Source organism: Podarcis vaucheri (assembly GCF_965113315.1).
Source record: "Podarcis vaucheri genome assembly, chromosome: 3".
Lineage (NCBI taxonomy): Eukaryota > Metazoa > Chordata > Lepidosauria > Squamata > Lacertidae > Podarcis > Podarcis vaucheri.
Window position 1 is genome coordinate 61,599,702 of NC_138761.1, and position 15,031 is coordinate 61,614,732.

Sequence of the window (15,031 nt, forward strand, 5' to 3'; positions counted from 1 at the left end):
CATGACGTAAAACCACTTCTGGAGATCTACCAGAATAAAGCGCAAGTTAAGCACTCATTTCCATGTTCTTTTCTCCCAGGGGGCAAAAAACTGTTTCACATTGAGCTGCCAAGCAGAGTAGCAGGCCATCACCTGGCCAGAGCCTTCCACCTGCATTCTGCTCACCATTCACAAAAATATGGGAGTCTCCAGGTGGCAAGAGACTCCAGGAGTTTCAGTTTCCTTGGGAAAAAGAAACACCATGATGCAGCTGTAGCATCACAGCCTGATGCCTTCATCTGCCCCAGCTGCAACAAACATGTCTCTCCTGTCTCTGTCTCTACAGCAACAGCAGACGCTGTAACCCATGGGTAGGCAAACTAAGGCCTGGGGGGCGGATCCGGCCCAATCGCCTTCTAAATCCGGCCCGCGGACGGACCGGGAATCAGCGTGTTTTTACATGAGTAGAATGTGTCCTTTTATTTAAAATGCATCTCTGGGTTATTTGTGGGGCATAGGAATTCATTTTTATTTCTTTACTTTCCAAAATATAGTCCGCCCCCCCATATGGTCTGAGGGATAGTGGACCAGCCCCCTGCTGTAACCTTCCAACAGTTTAACTTCACTCCCCCAAAGGCACAATCTTGCATTGTTTCCAGAGACAAATTTATCCCAACAAATCCTCACTGGGAGCTGGGAAAAGACCCCACCCATATGTCTCTATGACATATTTATCAACTGTCTTGATAAATATGTAAACTACCCTCACAGTTTTCAGTTGGTATGAAAGTGTTTAAAATCTTTAAAATAAATAAAAATAAATTTAATTCTTTTTAAAGCAAAAGAAAAATGTAGACGGTGTATGAACATCAGCTGAAGGGCAAGCCAGATAGCTGATCCAGCACTCACTATGAGGTATGCACATCTGTCCGTTTCAGTTGTGAAACAAGAGGAAGCCAGGCTCACATTTTATCAGGTTAGGAATTCTTTACGAGCTCTGTTTTCACATTACGGTATATTCATCTTCAACCTTAGATGTCCAAGGAGCAGGTCCTCTATGTCTTGAAGGCCTCCTTCCCTCTTAATTGGTCTAGAGAAGCATTTTGTCATGAAAACAGATTAGGTTGCAAACAGCAAATAGTTTGGCATGGGAAAAAGAATTCTTATAAGACATTATGGGCAAGTTGGTATAAGTCTATGAAAGCCACTTTTTTTTTAAGGCTACTAATCTCTTGTACAGTGGCACCTACATCCATATAATTTATGTTAAACTATATGCTTTTGGGTTTTTCTATAACATAATTACATTATGTTGGCTATTAATAATATAATAATGTCCACAGCAGAAAAAATATGTTTAAAAAATTGAAAAGTGTAAGGAACAGGGAGTATACACTCCAAAAGAAGTGTAAATAAAAAATTACTTGTGCTTCTGAATATGACTAAAATTATTTGCAGGTCAAAACAGCATATATCATATTAGTCAGTGACTTAACCTGAGAATTTTAGAAAAGATTTCTGATAAATATGCCAAGACTGTTCAGTGGCTGCTTCTATTAAATACCTTGATGTACAGTCATACCTCGGGTTACAGACGCTTCAGGTTGTGTTTTTTCAGGTTACGGACCGCCGAAACCCGGAAGTACCGGAACGGGTTGCTTCTGGTTTTCGGCGGTCGTGCATGCGCAGAAGCACTAAATCACACTTTGTGCATGCGCAGAAGCGCCAAATCGCAACCCGTGTGTGTGCAGATGCGCCGCTGCGGGTTGCGAACGTGAATCCCGCATGGATCACGTTCGCAACCCAAGCGTCCACTGTATTAAGTTCTTATTGTGTACCACCAGCAGGGTTGATTTTTTGTCTGTATTGTGATAAGAAATAGAAAAAGTTACATAAGAAGAATAGCAATGCCAAAATATAACACTGGGGGCAAGTAAACAAGTTCATAATGTCACTCTCAGGACACTGGAATACACTGGAGAACACACACACAAAAATTACATAAGGACTATGTCACACCACACAGAAAAATAAATATCAAATATTACCAGTAGGGTTTGTTGAACTTCCCTTCTTGTATACTTATTAAAGTAAGGAAAACAAAATATACAACAATACAATTATTTAAAGGTGAGTTTTGGTAAGCAATCCAGAGTGACAACATTTATACCAACTAGCTTATGTAAAAGAAATGTAAATGGAACACAGGAAGCTGCCTATACTGAGTCAGACCACTGGTCCATCTAGTTCAGTACTGTCTACACTGATGGGCAGCAGCTCTCCAGAATTTGAGGACATCCAGCAGGAACTTGCATTACCGTAATTCCTTTTGAAACAGAACTTTCCATGCACTAGGTATCAGTGTTGTGATTTTCATCTCTTTTCCCCTTACATTTTTAATAGCTATATTGCTTGCTTTCCATTATATGGTGTCTACAATAAATGATCATATCTAGTTATTTTTTATTTTATTAAGGAAAAAACTGTATGTTACTTAATTGTACGTAAAACCTCTAAGTGGTTTGTTCGTCTATTCTGCTTTGTTAAACCATCAGTATCCAGCCATTTTAACTCTGCTGACAAAAGCCAGGTTATATGTTTCATTTTTTAAAAAAAAAAAAATTCCTTCCTGACCTTAAATCAAGACTTTGGAGTATAATTGGTGCTTGGTATCGTACGCTAAAGAACAAAATGCCAGATGTAATTTTTAAAGTTCCTGTTTTATATCATTTTATGTCACAGTTGAGTGCAGTATAAACACAATGGTGGCCTGCATTCCATAAATATTTGTTCTTGCTACCAGACAGATTTTGTATTGTTTCTCCAATGATATTTATTTAGAACTGCTTGTGTGAGAGAGACATATAGATCTATGGAACCACGTAAAGCCATTATTTCTGAATAAAAATAGTTTTGTGGTCACAATGCAGGTCTAGCAAACAGGTCTGTGATTGGCATTCATTCCAGAATATTGGCCATCAGCAAAATGCCAACATTTTAATGCTTTACTAATTGATCACAATTCTGTAGCAAATTCCCAAAGTCAAACATGATATTCTTATTAACCATGACATTCACTCCTTGGCAATTATGAAATGCTCGCAGCAACAAGGAAGGGTGGCTCTGATTTATAAAGCAAAACAAAACTTTAAACTATATTTATATGTTCAGCCAGTGATTGGGGTGTATGGGGTGTTAGGAGAGGGGTAGTAGCTCTGGTGGGGTACATGTCATGCTCCTTCTGGGATATTTTGCCCACCTTTGCTCCCCACCCTGCACTCATGTCATGGACTGGCTGGATGCAAAGGAGTGGGGGGGGCACCAACTGGATAACCCCCATGGGACCCCCCAGGGGAAGAAGGCTCAGAACCAGGGGGCTGGTGTTGGGACAACGATGAGTGGTCAGAGGGAGGAAAAGGAGAAGAATGGTAGGAATGTCAGAAGCTGAAAGGGCAAGAGGGTTTAGTAAGGAGAAAGAGGCTAGGGCAGAAAGTAGTCCAGGCTCAGAGGCAGAAGAGGAGGCTGGAGAGGAAGGGGCCTAGCACTGAAGGTTTGCTCTGGAGGGTTAAGGAGACACTGGGAGCAATACGAGGAGCTGCAAAAATGGCCTCCCACTGTATCATAAGCTTTCTGTGGATGGAAAGAGTTTGTAGAAGGGTCAGTCATGATCCAAACCAATACCACTTAAACCAGTGATGCCAAAATACATCCACCAAGAGGCCACTAATTTGTTTATTTCTAAATGGGACTGGCACCTGGGTTGCTGAAGAGGATAGCAGGAAGGGCCTTCTTCCATTGCTGCATTTTGAACCTCTAAGTTCGGGGTGGGGGGTAGGGAGGCAACTTTTCACAAACTAAAGCCACAATAAGCCATCTACTCCCTCCTGTTCCCGCTTCCTTTTTGTTTTATGTTTTAAATTAGATTGGGAACCTGCAGGGAGAGAAACAAAGTAATCTAGGAGCACCCGGCAATTTTATGTGCTTTTATTAATATCATGTGATGAGGTGCCGTAGCCTTGTCTGTGTTATGGAACCAGCCAAACAGGAACCAAGGCAGCAATGAAAAACATAATACTACAGAGGCCAAATAAGGACTAGTCATGTTAGAGCTGGAATGGGGGAGCTGTGGCCTACCAAATGCTGCATTCCAATTCCCATCAACCCCAGCCAACATGGTCAATAGTCTGGGATGATGAGGACTGAAGCCCAAAGGTATCTGGAGACCCATAGCCCCTGTAGGCAACTCCTGGAAGCAGAGTGTTGAAAGGGGGGAAATCGGATATGTTTGGGAAGAGATTCCCTAGCTAGTGTTGCATACCCTATTTTCTGTAGTAGTGCACGCCGCTCCTTGTGCTAATATCACTACCGTAGCTTAGCGGCATTGGACTTCTAGAAAAATAACATGGGATCAAAGCAGGACCTGATTATTTTCAGTTACTTTGAACCTCTGTTATAGAGGCAGGTACTGATATTTTAAAATTAAAAGAAGTCTTGCAAATATGTCCACATGGACATCACCAGAACTTATTAAGCAAAATAATAGCGCATCCGAAAATGATAAAGAATTGCTGCTTGGAACATGGCAATAGCTCTTTAAAAACCATTCCATCCAGGAAGGCTGATGTTTGAATTTCTAATGCACAACATGGTGTCTTTATTTCATTTCTTTCAGCATCTACAGGTCCTATTGAACTCGATGCATTTACACAAGTAGCACCATCACTTTACTGCCTATAAAATGCAAAAATGAGGCAAAACCCAAAGGCTGAAAAGGAGATAATGATAATCTAGTCCACCCAGCTGCTCTAAAGTGGAACCCTCCACAAAGCAACAAACATCTGCTCTAGACATTAACACCCATCATCTAGGTTATCGCATGCTGTGAACAGATGATAGTCACAAGGTGCTCTACCCTACAGATACCTGTAAAATACAGTGAGTGGTCTAGAAAACATTATATCCACACTAACCTCAACTTGCTTCTTTCCAAGAAGCTGAGCAGCTGGGTTTTAAAGAAGAGTATTGGAAAACACATTTAGGTTAGGAACATTAAGTGCATAGCGAAGCACAGACAGTGCGTAATGCTTACTGAAAGCCAGCTTAGTTTTTGACCTGTGATATTTAATGTTCAATAAAATGAGGTGGGCAGCAATGTATTGTGTTTCTCCTCTGAAAACATGCCTCACTTTTGTGAAATGCCGCCTCTGCACTCAATATTTTAGGTTCCTTTCTATTTTATTGTGCCTCCAGCCAGATTAAGGACTACTGCTGTTATGCCTGTGTATGTGGATAAAGCACTACAGGATGAAAGGCTAATGATGATGTTAAAGAACTTTTATTTTATGAAAAAGCAATAGGATTTGTAAAACTGAACTGCATAATTGCTAATACAGCCACAAGGTACAACAGCTTAGAAATGTGGTATTTTGTAAAAGGCAAAAGATGTATACAATCTGAAGAGAAACCAGAGTATGATGAAATTATACAATTGAATATAAATATAGATGGGAAACGGCTATGTATTGTGAGTACTTATCTACTTTTAAGGGTTTTCATTTATGATCTTTTTCTTTTGCTTCTTTATTTCTTTGTTCTTTTTTCTTTTTTCTGATGTCTTATCTTTCATTTCACTGCTTTATTGTGAATTGCATTTTATGGAAGTATGAATGGCTGTGAATATGAGAAGAGACAAAATATTCTCTAATTTTTTTTCTTGGTTGGATGTGTTTTCTTTTTCTTTTGTATTTTATTTTGTTGTGAATATGTATGTTTTCTAATTTGTACTTAATAAAAATATTAATAAAAAAAAGAAATGTGGTATTTTGGGTATTCAGGAGGTAGGAAGAAGCATAGTTAACCCTCTCCCACAAGATATAGTAATGGCCACCAAAATGGCTACTATTGATGACGACTAGGTTCCACTGTTGTAGATAGCATGCCACTGAATACCAGTCACTGGGGACCGTAACTGGACCAGTGCTATTGTACTCATGTCCCGCTTGCAGGCTTCCCATGGGCATCTGGTTGGCCACTGTGAGAACAGGATCCTGGGCTAGATGGGCCTTTGGCCTGATCCAGCAAGCCTGTTCTTATGTTCATTCAGTGGCCGCCAACTGTTGTGCTGCCCTCTTCAGATCAGTAGAACAGTACCACTTCAGTATCACTGGTAAAGAAAAAGCATTTTATATGTGTTGTATATGTGATATAACACTGTGACACCAGATGGCGCTGTGGAGTCCCATCTTCCCCTACCAGATTTCCCTGTATGAGTTTACAACGGGTTTAACTGAATCGCTTCTTTGACGTGTATCGATCCAGCCCATGTCTCCTACAATCTTAAGTACTTTAAATCCTTTCAGCAGAAACTGACATATTCACAGAATCACAAAATTGTACAAACGGGACCCCGAGGGTCATTTAGTCCAACCCCCTGCAATGCAGGAATCTCAGCTAAAGCATCCTCTGCTTAAAAACCTCTGCTTAAAAACCTCCAAGGAAGGAGAGCCCACCACCTTCTGAGGGAGTACCTTCCAGTGTCAAACAGCTCTTGGCACCAGAAAGTTCTTCCTGATGTTTAGTCAGAATCGCCTTTCTTGTAACTTGAAGCAATTGGTTCAGGTCCCACCCTCCAGAGGAGGAGAAAACAAGCTTGCCACTCCAAAGATGGGCCCACTATTCAAGGGTCTCTAAATACTAGCCAAAAGAATTGTGAAATGTCAACTGGTCTCCACAAAAGAAACTAAACTGTCCTGACATATTTTTGTGCATTAAAATTGGCAGCACACTTCATTCTTACACTCAAAAGTACTTGGCTGCTGCCAGTTTTAATCTAGAGAAAGTGTACCTCAGGCAACAAAACACTGTATTAAAGGCAATAAAGGTCTGGCTCAGTCCTAGCCAGTGTGGGCAAATCCTGGAACATTTTAAAGAGTATCAGAGAATCAGAAGGTAATATTAGGGGGGGGGGACCAAAACTCCTGCAGGTAAGCAGACACACTCTACAGCTTTACAAGACCATGCCGCTATCTTTTTAAAAACAGCAACAACAACCCTCTAGGTTTATCTGCACATTGCTCTTGAAAAGACAGCGAACACTTCTATAAACCTTTCAGTACAGTATTTAATGAATATTTCATTATTATTCCAGTAAAGCCTTTTAGAAGAACATACAACACAATTACATACAATTGCTCCCTAACCACAAGAGAAAAAGCATTTTCTGCTAGGACATAGACATGAAGCAAACCATTTGCAGCTCAACTTACAGATGGAGCGAATCAAAATAGTAAAAATGTGCACATAATATTTCATTCGGGACTTCTGGGCAACCTGAACAGTGAGTTCTGCATAGTGGGTTGAGACTCACCTGTGGCTCTTTGGGGGCAGGAGCTGCATAGGTAGCTCACTACGTACCAGTAAGCGGGGGTAAGAGAGTGTCAGAAAAAGCTAATGGAGGGAAAGAGGATTCCAGATCAGAAGCTGGATTGGCTGGGAGATCCCATGCAGAAGCAGACTTCCATCTCTGGGTTTTCATGGCAAAGCAGTTTGGGAACCATTATGTCCAGTAAATTACAAAAGATACATTTTAGGTTAAAACTGGAGGTTGAATTCTGCTTACCAATTATCCTTCAGCTGATTCATGATCTGATTTGAGGACAATTTTGATAACAAAAGCCTGACTCACCAATGCTGATATACCTAAATTGCTATTTCTAGCACTAAATAGCCAGAGCCAGCTGTGTGCAGGACTGTCTAGTTCTGTGCCAAAAATAGTAGCTATTCAGAAAGATATGTCAGGTATGTAGCCAGACTGATTTTTTCTCTTTCTCTATGGTTTACAGTTTAGTTGGAAAAACAACTAAAGTGTGTGTTAACCTGACAACTCAGAACAGAGTTTCCAAAACATTACTATGCAGACATTGGGAAGGTGATTTGTTACAGAAGGCCTATATTTTATCTTATTTACTGAGGACTTCCGGGTTAGCGCCTCTGGTAATGGCTGAATTCCTCTGATCAGGAGGGATTCGCTTCGTGGAAATTAGGGTCTGGCCACCACGGCGAAGGCGGGGACCCATAAAAAATCACAGGCAGGAGAAGCCTGTGAGTGTGGGATTCGGCTGGCACCTTTTGCGCCTCCCCTACTCGCGGGGAAACCCGGTTTCGGGGATCCGGAGCGACGTGGGGTGAGTGGCGCGGTGCTTCAAATTGACTGCTTCTTTCATGGAGTGAAGCCACATTGCTGTTGCCGGAGAGCGCTGACTTTTTCCTGTGGACAATTTGATTTTAAAACAACTACCCGTGAGTAGAACGGAAAATTGGATTTTTAAACGTCTTAATTTGGTACCAAAACGGGGAGGTTTCATACAGGAAGTCCGCCTTCCCCTTTTGTAAATAGACTGAAGCAAAAAGGCTGCAAGCTAAAGTCTTGGAAAGCTTTTCATAAAGGATTAAACTTCCATCAGCTAAAATCATTAAACCCCCCCTTGGAAGCAGGAGGAGAGGGGGGAATTTTTAGACCGCTTAAGCCTGCAGGAGAGAGTGAAGAAAGTCAAATTACCACCGCTCTGAACTTGGAAACGGGCTGCTAGTAAGACTGAAGTTTTGGATATGCTCATTGACTGTGAATAGATCGTTTGTTGACAGTAAGTTAAAGAAGAGAAATACATGGTTTCCATTGTCTCCTTCTGCGTTTAAAAAGGAGTAAATGTAATTGAAAATTGAAATTAACTTTGTTGCTGGATCTGTGTTTAAAAGGACAGATACAAATAGAAATTGTTTCCCCTAGAGAGAGGTTTTGAAACTGTTGCAGGAGTGGAGCTGGGGAATTTTCCAGCTGTAGAGATTAAAGACCGTGAGAAACAGAGATTGACCTTGGACAAGAATGTTGACAGAAGAAGCCTTAGTGATTGCATTTTGCAAGACAAGTGCTTTATTGGAACAGCTTCATAAGAAGATGGATGGGAGGATTATTAAAATTGACAATATGGGACAAAAAATGACTGATTTGGGACAAAAAGTGAATACCTATACAGAAACAACTCAGGAACTGATACAGGGATCTACTTTGACATGGCAAATTGAGGAGAAGGTGGGGGAGAAAGTTGTTAGAGCCCCAGCCTCGCGGATGCAATTTGATGACTATAAGTTGATGCCTTTTATGACTGAATTTAGAGAAAGCCAGACTTTGAGGATTGGAGCCCCGCTTGGACTGGAGAAGGAAAGTTGGATAGATCCCTACATGCAGGGATTTATTGATCTTTGGGACCTGGACTTGGGACAGGAGAAGACTGGAGTTGTGGGGACCGCCAGACTTAGAGGAACTTTGAAATGCGACTGGAAATATCTTGTGAATTTTACTCTTAACTATGGAGATTTGGCTGATTTGTCGAGAAGGAATAAAAGCATTGTTAGGTGGGAATTTCCCCGAGATCTACTTTTCAGCATCAAAGGAAGGAAAATAAGAACAAGATCAGGAGAAGACAAAGTAAAGTGCATGTATAAACATGAAGAAGACTCACAGAAGGGACTTGGAAAAGAGTTAAGAGCCTCGGACAGAAGATCACCAGGTTGATGGACTATATGGAATTGACTGAAAGGACTGGCAGAATCCGAGACCAGGGAGAAGAGACGGTGGAAGAATATTGGGAAAAGTTTAAAATCTATATATGGAAATAATGTAAAATTAATGAGTGTTAGAAAAATGTTGGAAGGAAATTATATGGCTTTAGTAGAAATGTTTTAAGGAATTAAGCATAAATAAGTATTATAGTTTTAATGGAAAATAAGGTTAAAATATGTTAAGATAATCATATGACAGAAAATAGAGAAAGATGGAAAGGATTTGCTGAAATAATTAATAGAAATGGAATACAAAAAGGGAGGTGAGAGGAGGTCGATGAAACAAGGGAATGAAAGAGAGGATATTGAGATGGTATGATGTGTGTTTTTTGAACTGTTTTTGCTTTTGTTTTGTTTAATGTGTTAATGTTGTGTTGTGTATTGTTTATATATTGTACTGTATGTTTTTTCTTGTTTTTTCTTATTTCTTTGCTTTTCTTCTTTTTGTAAGGTTTAAAAGTAATAAATATTATTTAAAAAAATATTTTATCTTATTTATTGAATTGATATCCCACCTTCCTCCCAAATGGTGCTTTCTCTTGCTTACATGCATATGTTAGTACATTTGATCACCACACACACACACACACACACACACACACACACACACAGTATATATATTTGGAGGAATAGAAGGACTGAGACAGATGTGAAGGCTCACAGTGCAAGGGAAAAATGACAAGGTAAACTGAACCTGGTTGTTATGTTGTGTGGCAGATTAGGTGCCTAGCCAGCCTGGAAAGAATGAGGAGATTGACAGAATGATTCCTCAGGGCAGGGAAGCTGTGGGAAATGCCACATTGTCACCCTTCTTCCTGTAATGTGCAGATTCACTTACCTCTTGTGATATTGTCACATTGTGTGCTCTCTCGTTCCCTCTGCCAGCAGCTGCAAATGGCATGGAGCAGGGGCAGTGATATGCCTGCAAGCGAAACTACACGTTACAGGGAGAGATGGAAGCATGTGAAACAGGGATGCCATTTTCAGCAGCCACCCCACATCTGCCATGATGCACTGAGTAAGACTGCAAGGAGTCATTTTCATACTGTTAGACCACACTGTCTGTATTTCAATCTCAATTAGCCCCAACTTCATTTCACACCTGTTAATGCTTATCTCATGCTTTATCCTGTGATGAAACCTGTACATGTGGATGTGCTGCAATGTTTTCCATGAGAATATTTATAATTCTTTTCTTTTTAATTGTTTGGCTACAAGAATAAATTTGTCACCCAGTTTGATTGCTAATTGTTGTTAGCTATGCAGGCTGTAGAACAGATATATTTGGTCCTCCAAAAGCAGTGAGGTTATATGACTGCAAATGAAAAATAAAGCTCTGCAACGTCACCATAGGGTGTGTGGGTGGCAGGCTCCGAAAGCTGCAGTACAATATTTTCACCATTACTTTAGCTTTCCCTAATTTTTATATGGCATTTCATCCCTGTGCCACTGATGCTATAAAAGCACTGCTATAGAATTTCTATCTCACAGGAGTGACCCAGTTCACACATAACACTAAGCCATGGTTTGGTTTAGTGTTACATGGCTTAGTGTTACATGCAAACAAGGCCAGTGTGTGGCTAACTGATGAGTCCAGCCCAAATAACGTTTAAATGCCAAAGTACTTTATTCTGGGTACTAAATATCACGATTCTTAAGGAAATCAGCCCTGAGTGCTCTCTGGAAGGACAGATTGTGAAGCTGAGGCTCCAGTACTTTGGCCACCTCATGAGAAGAGAAGACTCTCTGAAAAAAACTCTGATGTTGGGAAAGAATGAGGGCACAAGGAGAAGGGAACAACAGAGGATGAGATGGTTGGACAGTGTTCTCAAAGCTACAAACATGAGTCTGACCATACTGCGGGAGGCAGTGGAAGACAGGAGGGGCTGGTGTGCTTTGGTCCATGGGGTCCCAAAGAGTTGGACACGACTAAATGACTAAACAACAACAACAACAAAAATATCACTCTTCAATTTAAAAGCACAGATGAAGTTTGATGTGTGTCACAGTGTGTGGTGGTCCCTCCACAGGACCAGGCAATGATCCAACAATGGGCCTGGTCACAGATGCCGATTTTCTGATTAACTGGCTTCTTGTTTTAGTCTAAATTGGATATAGTCACAATGGTGTGGATTAAGGAGTACTAAACTGAAACATGTATTACATGTCAGCCAGGGCAGGAAGTACTAGAAGTTGCTGCAAGAGTCTGTCAACTGAGGCAGGCTGATATCACTGGAGAGCATCTGAATCCTAATCCTCAGCTGACCACTGTTTAATAGAACAAAAGCAGCCAGCTGGGGCAATGGGTGATTCACACAAATATAACATACTGGAAGAATTAACTGGATCAAAAGACTGGGCACATTTCACCAACAAACCTCATTTGGTACCAAGATCTCTACCAGACATACTGAAGAAGAGTTCTCCAACAAAAGGAAGCTGGTTTGGTTTGTCCTTTGTAGGCAATAACTCACATTGTAATTTCAAAGATAAATGTATTATAGGCTTTCTTAGCTTCTTTCTTTTCCTTGGTAAACAAATTCCTAGTTCACCATCCTGATACGCTGTTTCAAAACACAAGGGACAACTTAAGAAAGCAACAATTGATGTTGCTATCAGATGCTTGGAGCATTTCAACACTAGTTAATTAAAGCAAGCCAGACAGCAATATCCTTGTGAAATAGAAAAAGAAATGATGCCCCTAAACCAAACAAGGATAATTTAGGACCTAAAGCTATCCTCAGAGAAAGAATAAGAACAACAAAGAAGAATTGGTTTCTATGGTTTTCAAACATCAGCTTCTGTCCTCCCTCTGCCCCCTCCTCCTCCCCCCCCAAAAAAAAAGTTTGAGTCATATTTATTTTTAGTCTCATAAATGCTCATATAGCTACACTGTATGGAGTGGACAGTGCCATATAGTTTAGGATTAAAGTGACATCTTTTGACAGGGTTTCAAGAATCTGTAGTAGTGAGATAATTTTTTTAACTAGGAGAAATGGGCAATTCTGCCTGTTTCATTTGCTTGCCTATGCTGAGGTATGTCTGACATGAAACCGGAATTTTGCCTAGTCATGGAATATTAGTCATGTCATTGTATTAAATTCCTGCATCTTAATGGACCTTAGTTATGTCAGCTGGCTTGTTCCACAGACCTAACAAGTTTGTTTTAAAGTTTGTGCTAGTATGAGAGGTTCCCTCGCTCTGTTGATAAAATGTAAATGAAACCATAATTATGGTCTTAACTGCAGCTCTGTTGAAAGTGTGTGCAATGCAATAGGAACAGAATTTAAATCCAAAATCCTGAACACACTTACTAGAGAGTAAGGGCCATTGAATAAAGAGGAACTTACTTTAGATTGAACATGTGTAGGATTAAGCTGTAAGCTTGCAAGCCTAAGCATGTCTACTTCATTTAATTGGGCTTACTCTCAGGTAAGTGGGGTTGGGATTGTAGCCTCAGAAAGGAAAATAAATATAACATGGGTGCACCAGATCTCCATAGCTCAAATGGGCAATCATAGCTTTGTACTAACAAATTGCCTGGTACATGTACGTCACCAGGAATTCTGCACAGGTGAATAAATAGGCTGGTTCCCACTCTGGCTAGCATGCAAACCAGGAAGGATGACCTAGAAGGGACATATCTCTCTTGCTTAGTGGATTAAAAAAAAAAAGTTTGCCAAGAGGCTAGCAAACATATTGAAAACAATATAAGAACCATCCTTGGCTAAATGGAAGTAGGCTGCTTCCCAGCCTTTTCAATTCTCATTTTGAACTTCCCCTTCAACTCCTTAGATGTGCTATTTTAACACGAAAACACATGTTCTAAAGTCAAGCCATCAAAAAGAGATTAAAGTGCACATTATTCCTAAATTAGAACAACAGCTATATATTTAAAATTGAATAACCATGTGTTTATATTGAATAACAGACACAGTGTTTCTCTTTTTAGAGTGAATGTATATTCAAGTTATTCCTGCCGCTAAAAGGTGTTTGATAATTACATGAATTCTATTCTGCCTCCCCTCCCTACCCCTGACACCGTAAGTACACTTACTATTCAACTCAGTGGGATTTACTTCTGAGTAAACATGGGGCTGCATATTGCATATCACCAGGTCTGTGACCCTCAGCCTCATAAGAGGGGGGAAAGGGTTTAAAAGGTGAATTTAAAGAATACCAGCATTGCAGGCAGAAAAAGCAAGCACCTGACAGCAGCACACAGAGAAGACACAAATTAATACTGTAGTTCAGCCAAGCATTAATGTCTGATTAGTTTTACTTACCAGTAGTATCCATTTCTTCTTTCTTCGCAAAGCCAGAAAAACAGCTAAGGCTCATCTCCTTCCCCCGCCCCTCTCTCTAACAAAGCGCCCTGCCCAGCTCTGATTATTAGCCCTTGCTGGCAGCCAGTGCTTGCACTGACTACTGCAGACATCACCACGGAAATTTATATCTCTAAGGATGACAAAACAGCCATTAGCTCCATTACAAGCAGATTATGCAAGCCTATCAAAGATACAGCGAACTTCGCCAAGGTATTCACTTTGGGGAAAGGAGTGGGGAGGACTCATATCCAGCACAACTGCACAAGATTCCCCCCCAAAAAAAACCCACCAACTTGATAGTATTGCCTATACAATTCCGAGAGAGTTTTAACTCACTTTCCTAAAACAGCAGTGATGAAAAAAGACAAATTCTATGCTAGGGATAATTAGGAAAAGAATTTGAAAAGACAGTATCATTAAGCTTTTTATATGCATTTATGACCTTGCCACTTTTTAGTTGACATGCAATAGCTACAATGCTCATGTTAATTTTCAGTGCGTATGTTTGCTTGTGTGCATGTACAAGTTTATTGCTTAGGCTTAAGAGTCATATTCCATACCATTCAGAAGCCTACAGGAAGTGACAGAAAATCATCAGAAGTGGGAATTTAATGGCATAGATGCAGAATAGTAGGTTGTCCCGCCCCCCGCCAAGCTTCACACTTGTTCTTTATCAACATGAAGGCTGGTTTATGCATTCTACTATTGTGGCGATATAGTGGTTGCTAACCTATTTCTGTTCTTCCTATGCACGCAACCGTTTGTTAGATTTAAATGAACAATGCATGAAAAACCCTTTTACAGTGGTACCTCTGGTTAAGAACTTACGGTAATTCGTTCCGGAGGTCCGTTCTTAACCTGAAACTGTTCTTAACCTGAGGTACCACTTTAGCTAATGGGGCCTCCCGCTGCCACCACACGATTTCTGTTCTCATCCTGAGGTAAAGTTCTTAACCCGAGGTACCACGTCTGGGTTAGCGGAGTCTGTAACCTGCAGCATTTGTAACCCGAGGTACCACTGTATTTTATTTGCTCCCTAGAGCAGTCTTGCAGTTATTAAAACTACTGATAACAAAGACTAATCTCTGGTCTTCCTCCTTTAAATA

General features: G+C 40.5%; 1 protein-coding gene across 3 annotated transcripts in view; it reads right to left on the minus strand.

The window, feature by feature from the left end:
* Positions 1–15,031, minus strand: part of PHACTR2 (phosphatase and actin regulator 2) — a 94,464-nt gene that overhangs the window by 62,170 nt on the left and 17,263 nt on the right. The window contains exons 1-2 of one of the 3 annotated variants that reach the window (XM_082215929.1): positions 13,884–13,911; positions 10,436–10,519 (exon numbers count right to left, since the gene is read on the minus strand). In XM_082215929.1, coding sequence (XP_082072055.1) covers positions 10,436–10,519; positions 13,884–13,896 — 97 coding nt within the window. In that variant the 5' untranslated portion in view covers positions 13,897–13,911. Of the gene's footprint in view, positions 1–10,435; positions 10,520–13,883; positions 13,912–15,031 lie in introns of those variants that run through there. The other 2 variants (XM_082215928.1, XM_082215930.1) reach the window with 2 other exon arrangements.